Here is a 24,758-nt window from a genome sequence, read left to right as displayed (position 1 = left end):
CCATCTTCACACGGACACGGACATAACCCTGCTCCTGATTCTTCAAACTGACCTGATCAATTTGAACAACCTACCCCACTTCGCTACCTACTCTTTGAGCCACCCTTTCTGTATAGAATCCCTCTTGAAGGTTATGGATCTCCAACCAGATGTATATATGGAAAAGCGGAACCAGGGATGGATGGCGATAACCAGTAACAGATTCCAACAGAATAACTTGTCCATTAAAAGACTATGGACACATATCCATGACACGATTGAGGTCCGCAATATGAAAGAAACGAAAAACATAAATGTATCCTTCTCCAATTGCTTTAACTGTCATTGCCATAGCCGATCTCCACAAAGAAGGCAAAGTCCGCTTCATGGCCATAAATTCACTGTACACTCCGAAATACATCGATCCACAATGCAAAGTTCATAGGTCTGTGTATTACCAACATCCTCATTCCCGGCAAAAATGATCTCGTTTGGCTCATCTCCTTCAACAGAGAGATTAGCCATCATCACTGATACATATAATAAAATTAAAAAGGCCAAAGGATGATTTAACCCATAAAATAAATACCAAAAGTCTGATTAAGTCGTTAAACAAATTTTGGGTCCATTCAGACTTTAAACTAATCAAATAAGCTAATTTAGCACTAAAGTATCAGAAATTTAAACAAACTAAGCAGGGCCACATGGCTAATAACATAGTGGACTGCTATTATCTTCCAACCCATTTTCGTCTACTATTTTTATCTAAATGAATTTGAAACAGTACTCAAAGAACTGTAACAACTTCCTACAATGCCTTGTTTCTTGGAGATGCAAACAGACTCCTTCAGGTGATGCAAAACAGCTTCCTTGAATTGGATTTGACAAGAAAAGATTGCACAGAAACAAGCTGGATCAGATCAGTATTATACATCATCGGGAACCCAAGCACTACACCTCTAAAATTTTTGCTTTAAGGGAAGTTTTTATTCAAGAACTACTTCAAGGCCAAATCAGATTTTGTGAAAAAACCCATTCCTGAAATAGGAATGAAGGGACTCTGCCGAAGATTGTTAGAGAAAGAAAGTCCATTGATGATATGAAATGCTTACGAAGGGATGATGAGCAAAATTTTAGAGTCATAAATCCTATTCCCTCGCAGTAAGGGAAATATGTTCAAGATTCAATACCTTGTCAAACTAGCAAGATGGAGAAAAGAATGCTGAGAAGCATATGGATTTGATTAGGAAACTTTACAACTGCACGACGTTATATGTTTCTATGTTTCCAAGAACTGCTTATGTGAATTACGAGGACTTTGATTTGGGAATGAACAAAAAGAAAAACACTAGCTTTATGGAAGTCTTGTGTGAGAGAACCAAGTACTTTAAGGACAACTTCAACATATTGGTAAGAGTGAATACCAAAGTTGATCTGGACAACTTTTTCAGGCATGAACAGAGCATCCCACCTCTTCTAGTTTCTCTGAAAAGTCAAGGAAGAGGAGGAGGAAGGAAAGATGTGGGCCGCTCTTTGCCTTTTTATATTAACGACATTAAATTTTTGTTATTTGAGTACTAAATTATCTTATTTAATTAGTTTGAGGGTTTAAATGGACCCAAAATTTGTTTAAGGGCTTAACTAGACTTTTGATATTTGTTTAAGGATTTAATTAGGTCTTTTAACAATTAAAAAAGAAAATAAAGATAACAGAAGCTACAAGAAAATTTTATCTATTATGTATAACACAAATGACTACCAGATGTATAGAAAAGTTGAGGTAGGGTAAACAAAGCTAATCTTGATATATTGAATACAGTGCTGCCAAAAGCTAGCTATAATATGTCCACTACAACAATTAAATAATGTGAACTTTCATAGCCATACTTGCATAGATTATCCAATTGTAACAATAGATCGAACACTTTCTGTGCATGGAACTGAAACCACCATAAGCAACTAAATAATTAATCTTGTACCATGAAAAGAAAGTCATTTTTTCATCAAACAGGTTTTGGAAATGAAATTAAAGTAGAGGGAAAAAAATCGCATTTGACATCTTGAAGAACTAAGTTTACCTTATAACAAGCACAACCAATAACCCTCATCATTTTGTTAGTTAATCTCCATTTCTTAAAGGCTTAGCTTTTCATCTATCTCAATCTCTATAAATGTTTTACATTGTACAAGATCCAATTATGGGTGAGTATTCGGATGGTTTGGTTTAAAACCGAATCGAACTTAATAAATTAAAAACCGAAATTTTGGTGTTTATGAATACCGAACCGAACTGATTTTAGTTAGAAACCAAATTGAATCGAACATGTATAATTTGATTTGATTCAGTTCGGTTTGATCAATTTGAATTTTGATAAATTTTTACTTTTTACATTTTAAAATTTAATTAAAATATTTTAATCTTAATTATAATCTAATATCTCTATATTATTAAAATAATATACTATTATCACTGATCGGTTCGATTTGATTTTTTTTATTTTTTTTATTAAAATCAAACCGAACTGAAATCAATAAAAAATCGAACCGAATTTATGAATTAATTTGATTTCATCAGTTTTTTCGATTTAGACCGAATAGTTAAAATATAACTATTATAATTTCGAGTGCAGTAACTGCTTCTATGGCTGCAGACAGAGAGATCTCCATGAAATTGCACATCTTTAAGTTTGAACATGCACAATTTATCATTTTGTTGTTATTGGACAGGTTAGACCATTCATGAATCCAATCTCCAATAATTTATCATAATAATTGTTTATTTCTTTTAGCAATTGATTATGGAGCAAGAAGAATTTTGACTTATACAAATTATTAGTCAATTGCATCACGTTTATCAATAATTATTGTAATTTAACCAATGATTGTAATAATAAAAGACTGTAAGATCAAGTTTAACTTTGTGTTAAAGCTCAGTTGTAATAATACAATAATACAGGTATGCTTAACAGAATTTACAGGTGAACAGAAGGCCTTGTTTTGATTTCTCATGGAAACAAAACAAGGTTCAATTCCAGGATTTGCTTTCCAGTTTCATTTTTTAGATGATTTAACTTACATAATCTGATGATAATTTTTTAAAACTGGTTCATACTCCACTGGATATGGATATATACAGTGCTTGTCTAGATCCTGTTAAAAGTACTCTGTTGATTCTCCTAAATTCAACAATATAAACATTCTTTGAGCTACTTTAGCACTGAGTATGATATAAAATTTTGAAGAAAAAGATATATTAAGAGTAGAAAGTGGACAAATTGAGGAGATGTTCGCAATCTGAGTAAATAAATCTTTGATTTCATTTTCTGTATGTATGTATATATTAACAATTTGGGAATAGAACTTAATGATACAAAATTGTGTAGGGGAGTTTGCGGAAGCAACCCCACTAATGATTCAGGATGTTGAGAAGGGATACCCTAGTTTTCACCAATTGCCTATAAATGCATTCTAGCTCCTCCTCAGATTCTTGAATGCTTGACCCCAAAGCCTCCAATCCTTTGAGAAGGCTTTGAAGTTGTGAAATACTTATGTCTTTGCTTGACTTCAGGATAAGCAATTCAGCATCAAGCTTCTCTACGTCATTCACTTCAGTTTCCACTTCATATGATACGCGCCTTGATAGCAATGCTTTTGAGATGATAGACCAGCCAGAGGGCTTTGATTTTTCCTTTGGCTGAGAAATGAAGGATAAGATTGACTTGAACTCTCCAAGGCTAATTTCTTGGGCTCTCGTTAATATGCTAATCATGTTTGTCAATTTGGCGTTATTCTCCATGGCTTCTGTTGTGCTATTCCTCTCCTTTCTCTTCAAAGTCCTCAGATATTTGGTAATAACTTTGCTCAACTTCTTTCTAGATTCCATGTAACCCTCAACTTCAATGCGATGCCAGAGTCTTTGCCTTTTCTTCTGCGAAGAGATAATTCAAGTTCTTGCACACATTCCTTCATCTGTGAGAAAAGATCTCTTGTGGAATCACACAAATCCAACAGCTCCATAGATCCATTCAATGTGCTTTCTACACACAGGTTTTGCCTTTCTCGGGTTAGACTTTGTTGGGCCATAGGCATTTGAAGCAAATCATCAATGCACTCGAACAAATTCTTTAGGCCATTCAATTTGCAGCTCATTGATGAGGACTTAGATGCCTTCAATTTGTACAATTGCTCCTCAATATTAACAATTAGAGGATGAGATCTGGAAGGTAAGCTGATTGAACGGATATGACAAGCAGCCATTGTTATTTCCTTTTGCAGAAGATAGTCTCTACCAAGAATGTGAATGTACAGGAGAGTCTTGGATGTGTTTAAGTTTTGCCCTCTTATTTATAGAAGTGCAATAGAAGGATAAATAATTTCATCTTCTTGATCTACATTAGTTGTCATGTTCTGAGTTTTGTGACAGCCCCAGCAATGCTTCATTAATGTTGTGTTGTAATTAAGCAATTTGATCGTAGAAATTTGTGATAAATGATTAAAATATAGTCACACACAGGTACTTTGCCTCCAAGGTTCCAACAAAGAGATCACCATCAAATTAATTAGCATGACCTTGAATGCACGCGTGCAACAATTATTTAAGATAGAGTAGCTTCCTGCTTTATTTCCATGTGCAAAAGCCTGATAAAATATTCACAGCCACGAGCATGATGAGCAGAGAAACAAGAACAGCATATAACAATTCCTTTAGTTTATGTACACCAATTGATAACAAGAACAACTCTAGCTGGGATGCCTGGTGTACAGGAGCACTTAGAATGTTGACAGCCTTGATTTCAATTTAATTAGACACAGTCCATCTGTGCTGTACAGAATGCATAATTATCAAATTAACAATGCAATCATAATGGTGCTGATGGCAAAATATGAGCAAATTATTGAGATATGGTGCCTAATGAAATAAATATTTAATATTCTGCTAGTGTATTATGTTTGAAATAAAAAAACTCTAGTTGCCATAGACATAGTAAAATTGGTTCGCCAAGAATGAAGCATGATGATTTCTTTGTTTGAACCTTACAGTGAGAGAAAGAAGAGAGGAACATCTAGTAGCATATATAAATACACAGTTTCATGCAATATTTGAATTTAAAAAAAAAAAAAAAATGTATGGATCCTACTGATGAACATCATATACAAGAATTTTATAAGAACAGGATTTCACTTCCAAAAGTGTTTGTCGATATATCTTATATTTGGAAGGTGTTTAGTACTTTAAACAGAGGATGGGTGATTGCAAGCTTATTTTTGGTGGAGAGAGCGGACTCCTGGTTCCATTATTGGAACAGAGGCCGAAGGAGTTCTGTTATGTTAGTAAAACGGTGTGTCTTGAGTTAAGTATTGATGCGCACCGTTTCACTTATTTGATCAAATGTGTTACTTCGTAAACTTTCAAAAAATAATTTAAATAGATTTGGATAAGTAAATTTCCTTAAAAAATAATCAAATAGCTTTGTGAAAACTTCAAATTCCCAGTCGAGTTATCCCAAACAAAGATAGCCTTAGGCGGGAATTACCTGAGACCTGTGTGTATTCCAAAGCACGCGTTGTGCATTTCATTCAATGAGAAAATCCTCTTTTCTCTATCTCTCGTTTGCACTATAGAGAAAAGGGTTTTTGTATTATTTATTGAACGTATTACAGGAGCTTATATAATACAAGTCTACAACTAACTAAATACAAGATAAGTATACAGCTATAACTCAAATACTAAAAATAAGTATACAGCTATAACTCAAATACTAAAAATAGATAAAACTGTTATAGTTAGTCTTTATCCTTAATATCTACAACTAACTAAATACAAGATAAGTATACAGCTATAACTCAAATACTAAAAATAGATAAAACTGTTATATTTAGTCTTTATCCTTAATACGCCCCCGCAAGATTGAGACGCCATTGGAGACTCTAATCTTGGTTCTAAAGTAACAAAACTGAGTTCTTCCCAAAGCCTTTGTAAGCACATCAGCAACTTGATCTTTTGAACTTATGTGAAGAACCCTTAACTGTCCAGCATTAATTTTCTCGCGAACAAAATGGTAATCCAGTGCAAAATGCTTCATCCTAGTATGATAGATTGGATTGGCGCAGAAGTAAGTCGCACCAAGATTATCACAATGAAGGACTGGTGGTTGTGATATTGGTGCTCCCAAATCTTGTAATAAACTTTGAACCCAAAATACCTCTGCTGCAGCATTGGCTAAGGCTTTGTACTCAGCCTCTGTAGAAGATCGTGAGACAGTCTTTTGCCGACTAGATTTCCAAGAGATAATATTAGAACCAAGATATAGAACATAAGCAGTTGTAGACCGCCCATTATCAAGGACACCACCCCAATCAGAATCAGAGAAGGCAGACAGAGTATGAGTGGAATTTCGATTGAGAAATAAGCCATAATGTATGGTTCCTTTGAGATATCGCAAAACACGTTTCAGTGCTTGAAGATGAGTTTGCGTCGGTGCATGCATAAACTGTGACAACCGATTCACTGCAAAAGAAACATCAGGACGCGTAATTGCCAAATATTGAAGAGATCCAACAATTTGGCAATATACGGTGGAATCAGTCGAACTAGAACCATCATTTAAGATCAGCTTGTCTCCTGTAGACATAGGAGTATTCACCTCTTTAGCTCCAGCCATATCAAATCGGTCTAACAAATTAGCAATATGTCGATGTTGCGAAAGAAATAATCCTGCAGCTGTAGAAATTACTTCAACCCCCAAAAAATGATTTAATATTCCCAAATCTTTGATAGAGAACTGAGCAGATAGCTTCTGTATACAGGTATTCAGAAAATGATTGTTATTACCTGTAAATACAATATCATCAACATATACTAGAAAATATGCAGTAATCCCATTGGAGGAAAAAAATAAACAAGGACGCATCAGCATTTGATTTGCGAAAACCAAGTTTGAGCAAAAAAGAAGTAAGTTCAAGATACCAATGTAACGACCCGAAAATCGAACCGCTACCGGTGTTAGGATCCAGATCGGCTTAAGGCCGCCGGGACCCGTAGCAAGCCTGACATCTAACCTGTAAACCTGTATAATCCCATACATGATCAACAACATACATAAGAATTAAAACTTTTCTTTCCATATACATCAACCATACTCAACCTGTGCATGCACTGTATATAACATAACTCATAAACATTGATCCCTCTGTGGGATCTCATCAGTGCCCCCAAATGGGTGACATAACATATGTCGAGTTGGTTTACAAAAACATCATAAAAATCTCTAAGATCATGTATAGAAAGGGATACAACAATCTATGGTCAAGCACATCTCTAACATCCATAAACATCATCTCATTACATAACTATACTGTACTTTTACATTATATCGTTCTATGATTTGTCATGTCCACATTCTATCTATTACATAAACAATCTTTACTCTAACTGACCTCCTCTTCTATCCTGTACCTGCAAGCCTGGGGGTAAAGGGAGAGGGGTGAGCTAAAAGCCCAGTGAGCAGAACTGTAAAACATATTAACACTATGCTCTATGAAATGCATCATAACACAGACAATTCACATAAGGGTTGGGTGAACTTGTCACCAATTAGTCCAAGCTAACTCTGTGCCAGGCCGTAGCATGGGGTCCTGGTCTTCCTGTCATACATACATTACTTACCATTGTCCCAGGGCCTCCTCTGGGCTCCTGGTCTTCGAGTCCCATAACCGTGCCAGGCCGTAGAATGGGGTCCTGGTCTTTCCTTACTCTGTGCCAGGCCGTAGAATGGGGTTCTGGTCTTCCTATCATGGACTAATTGGGTCATCCAACATTCACCCACATCAACAACAATCGATGCAATGCGGCATATTCGTGAAACTAATGCAATCATCCTATTGCATAATCATGATGCATGAAACATGATAAAACATTTAATTTAAAAGATTAAGTTTAGTTCCACTCACCTCTGGCTGACTCTGACAACACCGAAGCAGCTGAACTCACTGCTGGGGTCCTCGGTTCCTCGGGTTCGAACCTACACAGGTGGACTCAAATGAGGGACCAAACATACTAGAACATATCTCTAAACTACTCCCCAAAAACCCCCTAAAACATCATGAAACAGCCATAGAAAAACATGCAAAGGAGGCCTGGACAGGGCACTTTCGGCGGCAGGTTCGGCGGCCGAAAGTCCCTCCAGAGCCGAAAGTCAGGCAGGTTCGGCGGCACCTTCGGCGGCCGAAACTCCCAGACAGAGACGAAACTCATGCATGTTCGGTGGCACTTTCGGCGGCCGAAACTGCCAGACAGAGACGAAAGTCTCCCTTTCGGGGGCAAGCTTCGGCAGCCGAAAGGCTGCCTCCCCAGCCATGTTCGGCGGCCGAAAGTCCTTCGGCTGCCGAACCTGGTTTCTGCCAAAGGGCAGAAACTTGGCTCCTTTTGCACATTTCGCCTCCAAACCTTCCAAACATGCATTAAACCTATTCTACCACACACATACACAAGCATACATGTTCCTAGGGGCCTCAAACCATCATAAACCCCATCTACAACACATCAAGCATCCACATTGTTCATGAACATACATTTATACCCATAAACATAACCATAACCTAAACATGCATTCTACCCCATAGATCTACTTAAAACTTACTTTAAACATGCAATGAGCTTAAGATCGGCTCTTACCTCTTGAAGATCGAGAGAGAGACGACCTAAACTCGAAGTTGGGAGAGCTTGAGTTCTTGAACCTCCAAGCTCCAAAACTTTGCTCAAATCTTCAAAATAAAGTTAAAACAAATGAAAATCTTGAAAGATATAGAGGAAAGACGCCAAAGATGGGTGAGGGGCGGCGGAGACTCACCTTGGCCGAAAATGGGGAAAAAGCTCGTCCGTTTTCGGCTAAGGGACCCTTTTATAGTGGCTGGCCAGACCACGTTCGGAGGCCGAATGTGCCTCCGCATGCATGCCATGTTCGGCGGCCGAACTTGGGGTTCGGCGGCCGAACCTGGACTTCCCTCACTTATGCTTTCGGGGGCCTAAAGCACACCTGCAACGCATGCATGTTCGGCGGCCGAACTTGAGGTTCGGCGGCCGAACCTGAGTTTTCCTCCAATGCTATTTTCATGCAAAAACTCATTTTCTTTCATGCTTAAAACATAAAACACATTAAAACATTTCATAAAAACATGGTTTTACCCTACTAGAGGCTTCCGACATCCGAGATTCCACTGGACGGTAGGAATTCCGATACCGAAGTCTAGCCGGGTATTACATTCTCCCCCCCTTAAGAACATTCGTCCCCGAATGTTCCTCAACTAGCACATGCATAAAATCATCACAACATACACATAAAACACATAGGGACTAACCTTAAAAAATATGAGGATATTGCCGGAGCATAGACTCCCGTGTCTCCCAAGTGCATTCTTCCAGATTGTGGTGGTTCCAAAGGACTTTCACCATCGGGATTTCCTTGTTTCTCAGCTTACTGATTTGAGTGTCCAGAATCCGTACCGGCTGCTCAACATAGGTGAGATCCTCTTGGATCTCCACATCAGGCTCACTAAGAACCTTGCCCGGATCTGACACGAACTTTCTCAATATAGAAACATGGAAAACCGGATGGATTCTCTCCATTGAAGCAGGTAAATCCAGCTTGTACGATACATTCCCAATCTTTTGCAAGACTTCAAAGGGTCCGATGTACCGCGGAGCCAGCTTACCTTTCTTCCCGAACCGAACCACTCCTTTCATTGGAGACACCTTGAGCAATACCAGATCCCCCTCCTGAAACTCTACTAGTCTTCTGCGGATGTCTGCATAACTCTTCTGTCTGCTTGCAGCAGTCTTGATTCTTTCTCTGATTAAGGGTACCACCCTGCTGGTGATCTCTACTAGCTCAGGCCCTGCCAAGGCCTTTTCTCCAACTTCTTCCCAGCAAACAGGTGACCTGCACTTCCTTCCATATAAAGCTTCATATGGAGCCATCCCGATGCTAGCATGATGGCTGTTATTGTAGGCAAACTCCACCAAAGGTAGATGCTGCCTCCAAGAACCGCCAAAGTCCAGCACACACATTCTCAGCATATCTTCTATGGTCTGGATGGTCCTCTCTGACTGTCCGTCTGTCTGTGGATGGAAGGCAGTGCTAAAATCCAACCTGGTACCCATGGCATCCTGCAGACTCCGCCAAAACCTGGAGGTGAACTGGGGTCCTCTATCTAACACTATAGAAACAGGAACCCCATGCAGTTTGACTATCTCTTCAACATACACCTGCGCCAATTTGTCCACAGAATAGCCACTCCTGACAGGGATGAAGTGAGCAGATTTGGTGAGTCTGTCCACAATCACCCATATGGAGTCCAATCTGTTGGACGTCGCCGGCAACCCCACTACGAAGTCCATAGCTATATTCTCCCATTTCCACTCTGGAATAGGTACCGGGTTAAGCATTCCAGACGGCTTCTGATGTTCCAGCTTCACCCTCTGACACACTTCGCAGGCTGACACAAACTGTGCCACTTCTCTCTTCATAGCTGGCCACCAATAAACTTTCTTCAAATCCTGATACATTTTGGTGGCTCCGGGGTGAATGCTGTATCTTGCATTATGAGCCTCTCTCATAATGTCTCCTTTTAGCCCTATGTCATCTGGTACACATAAACGACTCCCATAGCGGAGGATCCCCTTGTTGTCGAATCTGAACTCGCTGTCTTTGCCTGACTGAACAGTCCTGGCAATCTTCACTAACTCTGGGTCCTCATGCTGTTTCTGAGCCACTTGCTCCAGAAACACGGGTGTCACTTTCATCTGAGCAACTAAAGCACCTGTACCAGACAACTCCAACTGTAGACCTTCCTTAATGAGCTTGTAAAACTCCTTCACCACTGGTCTCCTCTCTGCCGTGATATGGGATAGACTGCCTAGTGACTTCCGGCTTAAGCGTCTGCCACGACATTCGCCTTACCCGGATGATACTGAATCTTGAAATCATAGTCACTCAGCAGCTCCACCCATCTCCTCTGTCTTAAGTTCAAATCTCTTTGACTCAGGATGTACTGCAGGCTCTTATGATCTGTAAAGATCTCACATTTAACCCCATAGAGGTAGTGCCTCCACATCTTGAGTGCAAAGATTACTGCTGCCATCTCCAGGTCATGTGTGGGGTAATTCAACTCATGCTTCTTCAGCTACCTAGAAGCATAAGCAATCACCCTCTCATTTTGCATTAGTACACAACCCAGTCCCACACGGGACGCATCACAAAAGACTGTAAAGTCCTCATCACTAGATGGCAGAGCTAAAACTGGCGCTGAAGTCAACCTCTTCTTAAGCTCTTCAAAACTCTCTTCGCACTGGTCGGTCCACATAAATTTTTGATTCTTCCTGGTTAGTCTGGTCAGAGGAGCTGCTATTTTTGAGAAGTCCTGAACGAACCTCCTGTAGTAACCTGCCAAACCCAAGAAACTCCTGATCTCCGTCACTGAAGTGGGTCTAGGCCAGTTAGCCACAGTTTCTGTCTTCTTGGGGTCCACCTCTATCCCATTCTCTGACACTACGTGCCCCAAGAACGAAATGCTCCTCAGCCAGAACTCACACTTAGAGAACTTGGCATACAAGCCATGTTCCCTCAAGGTCTGTAGAACCAACCTCAGATGATGGGCATGCTCCTCTGCATTCCTGGAATACACTAGGATATCATCTATGAAGACAATAACGAAGTGATCCAGGTACTGGCTAAACACTCTATTCATGAGATCCATGAATGCTGCAGGGGCGTTGGTTAACCCGAACGGCATCACAAGGAACTCAAAATGCCCATATCTGGTCCTGAAAGCCGTCTTTGGCACATCCTCATCTCTAATCCTCAGCTGGTAGTACCCAGATCTCAGATCTATTTTGGAGAAACAACCCGCTCCTGCTAGCTGGTCGAATAGATCGTCGATCCTTGGCAAAGGGTACTTGTTCTTGGTAGTGACTTTGTTCAACTGCCTGTAGTCGATACAAAGCCTAAGGGATCCATCCTTCTTTCTCACAAACAAAACTGGAGCACCCCAAGGTGAGGTACTCGGTCGGATGAAGCCCTTGTCTACCAACTCCTTCAACTCTTTCAATTCTGCTGGCGCCATCCTGTAGGGAGGGATAGAGATCGGTCGGGTTCCAGGCATCAGTTCTATCTCGAACTCTATCTCCCTAGTAGGTGGTAAACCTGGCAGCTCGTCTGGGAACACATCTAAGAACTCTTTAACCACTGGCACCGAGGCGGGCTCTCTAACCTGACTGCTAAGCTCTCTCACATGAGCCAAATACCCCTGACATCCCCTCCTGAGCAACCTACGAGCCTGAAGAGCTGATATCAGACCTCTAGGTGTACCTCTCCTGTCTCCTCTGAAGACAACCTCAGACCCATCCTGACCTCTGAACCTGACTACCTTGTCCCTGCAGTCCAAGGTAGCACCATGGGTAGATAACCAGTCCATCCCTAGAATGACGTCAAAATCTGTCAAATCTAGGACCATTAGGTCGGCGGACAAGCATCTTCCCTCAACAAACACAGGACTACATTGGCAGACTGACTCTGCCACTGATGGATCACACTTAGGTCCACTGACCCAGAGAGGACACTCTAACCCAGAAGTCATCAGACCCAACCTCCCCACGGCTCTCGGAGCGATAAAAGAATGAGATGCACCAGGGTCCATCAAGGCATACACATCTGAACAACCAATAATTAAGTTACCTGCCACTACGGTGTTAGATGCATCTGCCTCCAGCTGTGTCATTGTGAAGATCCGTGCTGGAGCTGATGGACCTTCACCTCTGAAACCCACTGAAGAAGAGGCTGCCCCTCTCCCTCTGCCTCTGCCACTGGCCTGAGTCATGGCTGGAGCTGCTGGCTGCGCTACACTGCCTGAAGCTGTCTGCTGGGACTGAGCCATCGGGACTGCTCTTGGACATTCTCGAGCCATATGCCCCTCCTGACCACATCTGAAATAGGCGTTCGTCCCAAACCGACATATTCCCCTGTGTGGCCTACTACACTTCGCACAAACTGCATTATCCGCACCAGAGCATGTAATACCCGGCTAGACTCCGGTATCGGAATTCCTACCGTCCGGTGGAATTTGGGTGTCGGAAACCTCTAGAAGGGTAAAAGCATGTTTTTATAAAATATTTTCATGTATTTTAATGTTTTAAGTATGATTTTAAATAAATTTTTGCATGAAAATTCTTTAAGGAAAAACTCAGGTTCGGCCGCCGAAACTCACTTTCGGCCGCCGAACATGCATGGACTTTGGGAGGCACGTTAGGCCCCCGAAAGTCTAAGTGAGGGAAGTGCAGGTTCGGCCGCCGAACCTTATGTTCGGCCGCCGAACATTGCATGGATGCGGAGGCACATTCGGCCCCCGAACGTGGCCTGGCCAGCCACTATAAAAGGGTCCCCTTGGTCCGCACGGGCGAGCTTTTTCTCTCCCATTGTCGGCCAAGGTGAGTCTCCACCGTTCCTCCCTCGATCTTGAGTGTTTCCTCTAGATCTTTCATGGTTTTAACAAGTTTATAACCTTGTTTTGAAGATTTGTGAGCTTTGAGCAAGCTTTGAGTGCTTGGAGGTTCAAAGAGCTTAATCTCTCCATCTCCAAGCTAGGATCGCTTTCCTCTCGTTTCTTCAAGAGGTAAGGGTCGATCTTGAACCCTTTTTATGTTTTAAACAAGTTTTAAGTAAGATCTATGGGTAGAAATGCATGTTAGGACATATGTTGAGTTTATGGGTTTTGATGAAGTTTGAGCAATGTAGCTTGTTTGTGTGTGAATGAAGTGTTGTAGATGGGGTATATGCATGTTTGAGACCCCTAGGAACTTGTATGCGTGTTTTGGTTGAGAAATATGCATGATCTATGGTTTTGGGAGGCAGGAGGTTCATTTGAACCAAGTTTCTGCCGTTTGGCAGAAACCAGGTTCGGCAGCCGAAGGGAGTTTCGGCCGCCGAACCCCTCTTGTGAAGGCAGCTTTCGGCTGCCGAAGGTGCCCCCGAAAAGAGACTTTCGTCTCTGTCTGGCACTTTCGGCCGCCGAAGGTGCCGCCGAACCTAGCTGAGTTTCGTCTCTGTCCAGGACTTTCGGCCGCCGAAGGTGCCGCCGAAGGTGCCCTGTTCAGCCGTTTCATGCATATTTTCTGTGATGTTTTCATGATGTTTTAGGGGGTTTTTGGGGGATGTATTAGAGTTGTGTTTATATATGTTTGGTCCCTCATTGGAGTCCACCTGTGTAGGTTCGGACCCGAGGAACCGAGGACCCCAGCAGTGAGTGAGCTGCTTCAGTGTCTGGACAGAGCTAGCCAGAGGTGAGTGGAAACAAGCTTAATGTTTTAAATCAAGCAATTAAATGTTTTGAGCATGTTTCATGCATCATGATGACATGTAATAGGCTGATTGCATTAGTTCACGAATATGTCGCATTGCATTTTATTTTGTGGTTGTGGGTGAATTCTGTATGATCCAATTAGTCCACGAGGCTTTATATATGATATGACAGGAAGACCAGGACCCCATGCTACGGCCTGGCACGAGACTTTATATATATGATATGACAGGAAGACCAGGACCCCATGCTACGGCCTGGCACGAGGCTTTATATATGATATGACAGGAAGACCAGGACCCCATGCTACGGCCTGGCACGAGACTTTATGTATGTTATGACAGGAAGACCAGGACCCCATGCTACGGCCTGGCACGAGACTATGTTGGGACTAATTGGTGACAGGTTCACCCTTGATGTGGATTGTCTGTGATATGATGCATTTCATGAAAGCATGAACTTTAATATAATGTTTTCAGTTTCTGCTCACTGGGCTTTTAGCTCACCCCTCTCCCCTAACCCCAGGTTTGCAGGTACGGGATTGATAGAGAAGAAAAGAAGAGAAAAGTCATATGTATGTAATAGCTAGAGTTTGTGGACATGACAAATGATAAGAATGTAATTATGTTATTGAGGATAGAGTTGTGCTTGACCATAGTATATGTTAATCCCTTGGTATGTACATGATCTTATTTTATGATGTATATGTGAACCAACTCAACACAGGATATATATATTGCCCATTGAGGCTTTGATGAAATCCCACAGAGGGATTAATGTTTATGTATATGATGAATATAGTGCATGCACAGGTTGAGTTTGGTAAATGAAGAAAAGAAAAGTTTTTAATTCTTATGTATGTTTGTTGATCATGTATGGGATTAAACAGATAAACAGGATGTATGTTAGGCTTGCTACGGGTCCCGGCGGCCTTACGCCGATCTGGATCCTAGCGCCGGTAACGGTCCGGATTTCCGGGGCGTTACAGAGTGGTATCAGAGCCCTAGGTTCATATGGTCGGACCTAGAGTGTCGGGCTCATAGATGTTATAGAAGGTCAAGCACAATAGGCAAAAATCATGTCCACTAGGATAGGATGTAGAGTCCTGTCTTGCTATGATTGTATGATATGCCATGATGATATGCTATGTGTGTAATGTAGCTGTGAGGTTCATGCTTGCCGACATGAACCATTTAATGCTAATGTTTATGTGATGTTTACTGTTTCTCAGAAAACAGGATGAGAGGAACCCGTCGATCTGCACGATTGACTGGAATACCACCTCAGGACGAGGGCATTGATGCCCGTCCTTCAACATTGCCTAGGGCAATGTCGAGTAGGTCCAACAGGGACCGAGCAGTGAGAGACCCTAGAAGGTCTTTAGATCTGGGAAGAAGCAGATCAGTCAGAGGAACAGTGCAGGGAGGTATGTCAGAGGATATGGGGGATCAGATGGATGTTGATCAAAGGAGGGATGGCAGTTTGGGCGTCAGTATGTCAGAAGAGGGTATGGGAGAATCCCAAGGAGGCACTCAGGCCTCGGGATTTGTTCAGCCACCTCACTATCCGCCCTACACCCAAAATCCCGGGTATTCGATGGGAGGTACATCGGATTACCCTAGTTTTAACCCTTACTCCACACAGATGCCATACCCACCATACTACCCACCATATCCACAGTACCCGGTGTACCCACCTCCACCATACTATCCAAATCCAGCAAACCCTACCTCAGGGGATGCTGTACCTCCACCACCACCAGCACCTACATGCCCAGATACCCAGATACCTCAGCCTAGCTCATCTGGGAGAAGTAAGGCTAAAATGACAGATTACATGAAGTTGGGTGCTCCCCAGTTTGAGTCAGGTGATGACCCGTTTGTGTATTTGGAGAAGGTCAAGATGATCACAGAGGAGATCGGAGCTGATGATAGTAGAGCCATTCAGATGGCTGGTTTCACCTTGAAATGCAAAAAGGCCCGTGAGTGGTTCAAAAACTATGTGAAGCCGAGGGTGGATAGCCTATCGTGGGAGGAGTTCGCTAATGAATTTGCAGGATGGGCTTTCCCTGATAGTTCAAGGGAATTGAAGATGATAGAATTCGAGCAGTTGAGGCAAACCGATGACATGAGTGTAGACGAGTATACTGACAGGTTTATGGAGTTGCTGCCTTTTGCTGGGCAAGACCTTAGCACAGACCAGAAGAAGTCGAGGAGGTATATCATGAAGCTCCATCCTAGGTATTCCTCCTTGGTACAGTCAGCAGATAGAGAGAGTTTTCACGCCATAGTAGACATGGCTAGGAGAATGGAGGCTAGTGCCATCGTTCAGGGGACAGTCAAACAGACAGTGGCACAAGCTTCTGGTTCTAAAACTCCGGGAGGGGGAAGGTTAGATCCCTCTACCTTGAGTGCAGCAGCTTCAGGCAGTAAGAGATGGGGTAAGCCCAAGGGTAAGAAGAATAAGTTCTGGAACAAGGTCAAGTCTAGTCTGGGGTTTGGCAGTGGTTCTAGTTCTGGGGCGGATAATGCAGCTTGTGCGAAGTGTGGTAGGCCACACAGGGGTTTATGCCGGTATGGGACAACGACCTGCTACAGATGTGGGCAAGAGGGGCATATGTCATGGCAATGCCCTAAAGCAGTTCCTACGGCACAGACACAGCAGACAGCTTCAGGAAGTGTGGCACAGCCAGTAGCTCTAGCTGCTACACAGGCCAGTGGCAGAGGCAGAGGGAGAGGGTCAGCTTCTTCCTCAGCAGGATTCAGAGGTGAAGGTCCATCAGCTCCAGCCAGGATCTTCACCATGACACAGCAGGAGGCTAACACATCCAACACCGTGGTGTCAGGTAATCTCATCATTGGGTGTTCTGATGTGTATGCATTAATGGACCCGGGTGCATCTCACTCTTTTATTGCACCGAGAGCCGTTCAGAGGTTAGGATTGATGGTCTCTGGGTTAGAGTGTCCCCTATGGGTCAGTGGACCCAAGTGTGACCCGTCAGTTGCAGAGTCAGTCTGCCAGTGTAGTCCAGTTTTTATAGAGGGAAGATGCTTGTCCGCCGACCTTGTGGTTCTAGATTTGACAGACTTTGACGTCATTCTAGGGATGGATTGGCTATCTACCCATGGTGCTACCTTGGACTGCAGGGACAAAGTAGTTAAGTTCAGATGTCAGGATGGGTCAGAGGTCGTCTTCAGAGGAGACAAGAGGGGTACACCTAGAGGTCTAATTTCAGCTCTTCAGGCTCGTAGGTTGCTTAGGAGGGGATGTCAGGGGTTTCTAGCTCATGTGAGGGAGTTGGATAGTCATGTTAGAGAGCCCGCCTCAGTGCCTGTGGTGAGTGAGTTCTTAGATGTTTTCCCAGACGAGCTGCCAGGGTTACCACCTGCTAGGGAAATAGAGTTCGAAATTGAGTTAATGCCTAGTACCAGACCGATCTCTATCCCTCCCTACAGGATGGCACCAGCCGAGATGAAAGAGTTGAAGGAACAGTTGCAAGAACTGGTGGACAAGGGTTTCATCCGACCGAGTACCTCACCTTGGGGTGCTCCAGTACTCTTCGTGAAGAAAAAGGATGGATCCCTCAGGCTTTGTATCGACTACAGGCAGTTGAACAAAGTCACCATCAAGAATAAGTACCCATTGCCAAGGATCGACGATCTATTCGACCAGCTAGCAGGAGCGGGTTGTTTCTCCAAAATAGATCTGAGATCCGGGTACCATCAGTTGAGAATCAGAGAGGAGGACGTGCCAAAGACGGCCTTCAGGACCAGATATGGGCACTATGAGTTCCTTGTAATGCCGTTTGGGTTAACCAACGCCCCTGCAGCATTCATGGACCTCATGAACAGAATATTCAGACCATACCTGGATCACTTCGTTATTGTCTTCATAGATGATATCCTAGTGTATTCCAGGAATGCAGAGGAGCATGCCCATCATCTGAAGATAGTTTTGCAGACCTTGAGGGAACATGGCTTGTATGCCAAGTTCTCCAAGTGTGAGTTCTGGTTAAGGAGCATCTCATTCTTGGGGCATATAGTGTCAGAGAATGGAATAGAGGTAGACCCCAAGAAAGTAGAGGCTGTGACTAACTGGCCCAGACCCACCTCAGTGACAGAGATCAGAAGTTTCTTGGGTTTGGCTGGTTATTACAGGAGGTTCGTACAGGACTTCTCCAAAATTGCAGCTCCTTTAACCAGATTGACCAGAAAGAATCAGAGGTTCGAGTGGACCGATCGATGTGAAGAAAGCTTTGAGGAGCTCAAGAAGAGGTTGACTTCAGCACCGGTGTTAGCTCTGCCAACCAGCAATGAGGACTTCACAGTATTCTGTGATGCATCCAGAGTAGGCTTGGGTTGTGTGTTGATGCAGAATGGTAGGGTGATCGCTTATGCTTCTAGACAGCTAAAGAGGCATGAGATGAATTACCCCACACACGATCTGGAGATGGCAGCAGTTATCTTTGCCCTCAAGATGTGGAGGCATTACCTCTATGGGGTAAAATGTGAGATCTTCACAGATCATAAGAGCCTGCAGCACATCTTGAGTCAGAGGGATTTGAACTTGAGGCAGAGGAGATGGGTAGAACTGCTCAGTGACTACGATTGTAAGATACAGTACCATCCGGGTAAGGCTAATGTAGTAGCTGATGCCTTAAGCCGGAAATCACTTGGCAGTCTATCCCACATCACGGCAGAGAGGAGACCGGTGGTGAAGGAATTTTATAAGCTCATTGAGGAGGGTCTACAGATGGAGTTGTCTGGTACAGGTGCTTTGATTGCACAGATGAAAGTAACCCCCGTGTTTCTGGAGCAGGTGGCTCAGAAACAGCACGAGGACCCAGAGTTAGTGAAGATTGCCAGGACTGTTCAGTCAGGCAAAGATAGTGAGTTCAGATTCGATGATAAGGGGATCCTCCGCTATGGGAACAGACTATGTGTACCAGATGACATCGGGCTTAAAGGAGACATTATGAGAGAGGCTCATAATGCAAGATACAGTGTTCACCCTGGAGCCACCAAGATGTACCAAGATCTGAAGAGGGTGTATTGGTGGCCAGCTATGAAGAGGGAAGTGGCACAATTCGTGTCAGCCTGCGAAATATGTCAGAAGGTGAAGCTGGAACATCAGAAGCCGGCTGGAATGCTTAACCCGCTACCTATTCCAGAATGGAAATGGGAGAACATAGCTATGGACTTTGTAGTGGGGTTACCGGCAACATCCAACAGACTAGACTCCATATGGGTGATTGTGGACAGACTCACCAAATCTGCTCACTTCATTCCAGTTAGGAGCAACTACTCTGTGGATAAGTTAGCGCAGGTTTATGTGGATGAAGTCGTCAGACTACATGGGGTCCCGGTATCTATAGTGTCAGATAGAGGGCCCCAGTTCACCTCCAGATTTTGGCGGAGTCTGCAGAGTGCTATGGGTACCAGGTTAGATTTCAGTACTGCCTTCCACCCCCAGACTGATGGACAGTCAGAGAGGACCATCCAGACCATAGAAGATATGCTCAGAATGTGTGTGCTAGATTTTGGCGGTTCTTGGAAGCAACATCTACCTTTGGTGGAGTTTGCCTACAATAACAGCTATCATGCTAGCATAGGGATGGCTCCATACGAAGCTTTGTATGGGAGGAAGTGCAGGTCACCCGTTTGCTGGGAGGAGGTTGGAGAGAGGTCCTTAGCAGGGCCTGAGCTTGTTGAGATCACCAGCAGGGTGGTGCCCATTATCAGAGAAAGGATAAAGACTGCCACCAGCAGGCAGAAAAGTTATGCAGACATCCGCAGGAAACAGGTAGAGTTTCAGGAGGGGGATCTAGTATTGCTCAAGGTGTCTCCGATGAAAGGGGTGGTTCGATTTGGTAAAAAGGGTAAGCTAGCTCCGCGGTACATTGGACCCTTTGAAGTCCTGCAAAGGATTGGGAATGTATCATACAAGCTGAACTTGCCTGCTTCTATGGAAAGAATCCATCCGGTTTTCCATGTTTCCATGTTGAGGAAGTTCGTGTCAGATCCGGGCAAGGTTCTTAGCGAGCCTGATGTGGAGATCCAAGAGGATCTCACGTATGTTGAACAGCCAGTGCGGATTCTTGACACTCAGATCAGAAAGTTGAGGAACAAGGAAATCCCGATGGTGAAAGTCCTTTGGAACCACCACAATTTGGAAGAATGCACTTGGGAGACCCGGGAGTCCATGCTCCAGCAGTACCCCCACCTCTTCTAAGGTTAGTTGAGATGTGTTCCATGTGCTATATGTGTGTATGTTATGTTTGTTTCGCTATGCAAGTACTAGTTGAGGAACATTCGGGGACGAATGTTCTTAAGGGGGGGAGAATGTAATACCCGGCTAGACTCCGGTATCGGAATTCCTACCGTCCGGTGGAATTTGGGTGTCGGAAACCTCTAGAAGGGTAAAAGCATGTTTTTATAAAATATTTTCATGTATTTTAATGTTTTAAGTATGATTTTAAATAAATTTTTGCATGAAAATTCTTTAAGGAAAAACTCAGGTTCGGCCGCCGAAACTCACTTTCGGCCGCCGAACATGCATGGACTTTGGGAGGCACGTTAGGCCCCCGAAAGTCTAAGTGAGGGAAGTGCAGGTTCGGCCGCCGAACCTTATGTTCGGCCGCCGAACATTGCATGGATGCGGAGGCACATTCGGCCCCCGAACGTGGCCTGGCCAGCCACTATAAAAGGGTCCCCTTGGTCCGCACGGGCGAGCTTTTTCTCTCCCATTGTCGGCCAAGGTGAGTCTCCACCGTTCCTCCCTCGATCTTGAGTGTTTCCTCTAGATCTTTCATGGTTTTAACAAGTTTATAACCTTGTTTTGAAGATTTGTGAGCTTTGAGCAAGCTTTGAGTGCTTGGAGGTTCAAAGAGCTTAATCTCTCCATCTCCAAGCTAGGATCGCTTTCCTCTCGTTTCTTCAAGAGGTAAGGGTCGATCTTGAACCCTTTTTATGTTTTAAACAAGTTTTAAGTAAGATCTATGGGTAGAAATGCATGTTAGGACATATGTTGAGTTTATGGGTTTTGATGAAGTTTGAGCAATGTAGCTTGTTTGTGTGTGAATGAAGTGTTGTAGATGGGGTATATGCATGTTTGAGACCCCTAGGAACTTGTATGCGTGTTTTGGTTGAGAAATATGCATGATCTATGGTTTTGGGAGGCAGGAGGTTCATTTGAACCAAGTTTCTGCCGTTTGGCAGAAACCAGGTTCGGCAGCCGAAGGGAGTTTCGGCCGCCGAACCCCTCTTGTGAAGGCAGCTTTCGGCTGCCGAAGGTGCCCCCGAAAAGAGACTTTCGTCTCTGTCTGGCACTTTCGGCCGCCGAAGGTGCCGCCGAACCTAGCTGAGTTTCGTCTCTGTCCAGGACTTTCGGCCGCCGAAGGTGCCGCCGAAGGTGCCCTGTTCAGCCGTTTCATGCATATTTTCTGTGATGTTTTCATGATGTTTTAGGGGGTTTTTGGGGGATGTATTAGAGTTGTGTTTATATATGTTTGGTCCCTCATTGGAGTCCACCTGTGTAGGTTCGGACCCGAGGAACCGAGGACCCCAGCAGTGAGTGAGCTGCTTCAGTGTCTGGACAGAGCTAGCCAGAGGTGAGTGGAAACAAGCTTAATGTTTTAAATCAAGCAATTAAATGTTTTGAGCATGTTTCATGCATCATGATGACATGTAATAGGCTGATTGCATTAGTTCACGAATATGTCGCATTGCATTTTATTTTGTGGTTGTGGGTGAATTCTGTATGATCCAATTAGTCCACGAGGCTTTATATATGATATGACAGGAAGACCAGGACCCCATGCTACGGCCTGGCACGAGACTTTATATATATGATATGACAGGAAGACCAGGACCCCATGCTACGGCCTGGCACGAGGCTTTATATATGATATGACAGGAAGACCAGGACCCCATGCTACGGCCTGGCACGAGACTTTATGTATGTTATGACAGGAAGACCAGGACCCCATGCTACGGCCTGGCACGAGACTATGTTGGGACTAATTGGTGACAGGTTCACCCTTGATGTGGATTGTCTGTGATATGATGCATTTCATGAAAGCATGAACTTTAATATAATGTTTTCAGTTTCTGCTCACTGGGCTTTTAGCTCACCCCTCTCCCCTAACCCCAGGTTTGCAGGTACGGGATTGATAGAGAAGAAAAGAAGAGAAAAGTCATATGTATGTAATAGCTAGAGTTTGTGGACATGACAAATGATAAGAATGTAATTATGTTATTGAGGATAGAGTTGTGCTTGACCATAGTATATGTTAATCCCTTGGTATGTACATGATCTTATTTTATGATGTATATGTGAACCAACTCAACACAGGATATATATATTGCCCATTGAGGCTTTGATGAAATCCCACAGAGGGATTAATGTTTATGTATATGATGAATATAGTGCATGCACAGGTTGAGTTTGGTAAATGAAGAAAAGAAAAGTTTTTAATTCTTATGTATGTTTGTTGATCATGTATGGGATTAAACAGATAAACAGGATGTATGTTAGGCTTGCTACGGGTCCCGGCGGCCTTACGCCGATCTGGATCCTAGCGCCGGTAACGGTCCGGATTTCCGGGGCGTTACAAGAGCTTAAGCCACTTCCAAATCCCAGACTAGACTTAACCTTGTTCCAGAACTTGTTCTTCTTACCCTTGGATTTACCCCATCTCTTACTGCCTGAAGCTGCTGCACTCAAGGTAGAGGGATCTAACCTTCCCCCACCCGGAGTTTTTGAACCAGAAGATTGTGCCACTGTCTGCTTCACTGTCCCCTGAATGATGGCACTGGCCTCCATTTTCCTGGCCATATCTACTATGTCATGGAAGCTCTCCCTGTCCACGGACTGAATCAATGAGGAATACCTGGAATGAAGTTTCATGACATACCTCCTTGACTTCTTCGAATCTGTGTCCAGACTCTGCCCAGCAAAAGGCAGCAACTCCAAGAATCTGTCGGTGTACTCCTCTACACTCATATCCTCTGTCTGCCTCAAATGTTCAAACTCTATCATCTTCAACTCCCTTGAACTATCGGGAAAAGCCCAACCTGCAAACTCGTTTGCAAACTCTTCCCAGGACATGTTGTCCACTCTCGGGTTCACATAATTCTTGAACCACTCTCGTGCCTTCTTGCACTTAAGCGTGAATCCAACCATCTGAATGGCTCTACTGTCATCAGCCCCAATCTCCTCTGTGATCACTTTAACCCTTTCAAGATACACAAATGGGTCATCCCCTTTTTCATACTGAGGAGCACCCAATTTCATGTAGTCAGTCATCTTAACCTTGCTCCCACTGGCTGAGCTAGGTCTAGATGGCTGAGCAACTGGGGCTGCTGGTTCTGTAGGTGGTGGAGGTGGTGCAACATTTTCTGAGGTAGGGTCTGCTGGATTTGGATAGTAAGGTGGGGGTGGATACATTGGGTATTGCGAATATGGTGGGTAGTATGGTGGGTATGGCATCTGTGTGGGATAAGGGGTGAAGCTAGGGTAATCCGATGTACCTCCCATCGAATACCCGGGATTTTGCGAGAAGTGTGGGTAGTGGGGTGGCCAGGGGTGAGCAGTATTCGGTTCAAACTGAAAAAACCGATCAAACCGAACCGATTTAAAAATTTGGTTCAGTTTTTTATATATTTCGGTTCGATTCGGTTTTCAATTTTAAAAATTTTGGTTATTTCGGTTCGGTTCGGTTTTGATCAGAAAAAAACCGAAAAAACCGAACCGAACCGATTAGTAATAATAATATGTTTTTTTAATAATATATAGAAATTAAATCATATTAAGATTAAAATATTTTAATTAAATTTTAAAATATTAAAAATAAAGTGTAAAAAATAAAAAATTATTAAAAATCGAAACCGATCAAACCGAACCGAATCGAACCGAATCAGACCGGTTCGGTTCGATTCGGTTTCTAACCAAAATCGGTTCGGTTCGGTTTTCATAAACACTCAAATTTCAGTTTTCGGTTTATTCGGTTCGGTTCGGTTTTGAACCGAACCGACCGAATGCTCACCCCTAGGGGTGGCTGAACAAATCCCGAGGCCTGAGTGCCTCCTTGGGACTCTCCCATACCTTCTTTTGACATGCTAACTCCCAAACTGCCATCCCTTCTCTGCTCTACATCCATATCATCCCCCATATCCTCTGACATTCCTCCCTGAACTGTTCCCCTCACTGATCTGCTTCTACCCAGATCTAGAGACCTTCTAGGGTCTCTTGCTGCTCTATCTCGGTTAGACCTACTAGACATTGCCCTAGGCAATGCTGGAGGACGGGCGCTCATGCCCTCATCCTCAGGTGGTACTCCAGTCAATCGTGCAGATCGACGAGTTCCTCTCATCCTGTTTTCTGAAAAACAGTACACAGCACAAGCAAACATTAGCACCATATGGTTCATG

The 24,758-nt window shown here is 43.5% G+C and overlaps 3 protein-coding genes across 3 annotated transcripts; 1 reads left to right on the top strand and 2 right to left on the bottom strand.

Annotated features, from left to right (window-relative positions):
* Positions 1–293: 293 nt before the first annotated feature.
* LOC110627608 (berberine bridge enzyme-like 19) lies at positions 294–1,560 on the top strand. The gene is made up of 3 exons (XM_021773957.1): positions 294–424; positions 764–927; positions 1,187–1,560. Exons 1-3 carry the CDS (start codon positions 294–296, stop codon positions 1,558–1,560), a joined length of 669 nt encoding a protein of 222 aa, XP_021629649.1.
* Positions 1,561–3,385: 1,825 nt separating this feature from the next.
* Positions 3,386–3,775, bottom strand: LOC110627607. The gene has a single exon (XM_021773956.1). The coding sequence runs from the start codon at positions 3,773–3,775 to the stop codon at positions 3,386–3,388; it is 390 nt and encodes a 129-aa protein (XP_021629648.1).
* A 65-nt stretch (positions 3,776–3,840) lies between these two features.
* On the bottom strand, positions 3,841–4,236 carry LOC110627606. Its single transcript, XM_021773955.1, has one exon. The coding sequence runs from the start codon at positions 4,234–4,236 to the stop codon at positions 3,841–3,843; it is 396 nt and encodes a 131-aa protein (XP_021629647.1).
* Between the last annotated feature and the right edge of the window lie 20,522 nt (positions 4,237–24,758).

Source organism: Manihot esculenta, chromosome 12 (genome assembly GCF_001659605.2).
Source record: "Manihot esculenta cultivar AM560-2 chromosome 12, M.esculenta_v8, whole genome shotgun sequence".
Classification (NCBI taxonomy): Eukaryota; Viridiplantae; Streptophyta; class Magnoliopsida; order Malpighiales; family Euphorbiaceae; genus Manihot; species Manihot esculenta.
The sequence above is the reverse complement of the archived record's forward strand: the minus strand, read 5'-3'. Positions and strand labels throughout refer to the sequence as shown.

Excerpts from the sequence above, each read along its gene's own strand:
- LOC110627607 (XM_021773956.1), bottom strand. The coding sequence starts at position 3,775 with ATGGAGAATAACGCCAAATTGACAAACATGATTAGCATATTAACGAGA.
- LOC110627608 (XM_021773957.1), top strand. The coding sequence starts at position 294 with ATGTATCCTTCTCCAATTGCTTTAACTGTCATTGCCATAGCCGATCTC. Across the intron at positions 425-763 it reads CCACAATGCAAAGTTCATAG|TACTCAAAGAACTGTAACAA; the intron begins GTCTGTGTATTA and ends AATTTGAAACAG. Across the intron at positions 928-1,186 it reads ATACATCATCGGGAACCCAA|ATGGAGAAAAGAATGCTGAG; the intron begins GCACTACACCTC and ends CAAACTAGCAAG.
- LOC110627606 (XM_021773955.1), bottom strand. The coding sequence starts at position 4,236 with ATGGCTGCTTGTCATATCCGTTCAATCAGCTTACCTTCCAGATCTCAT.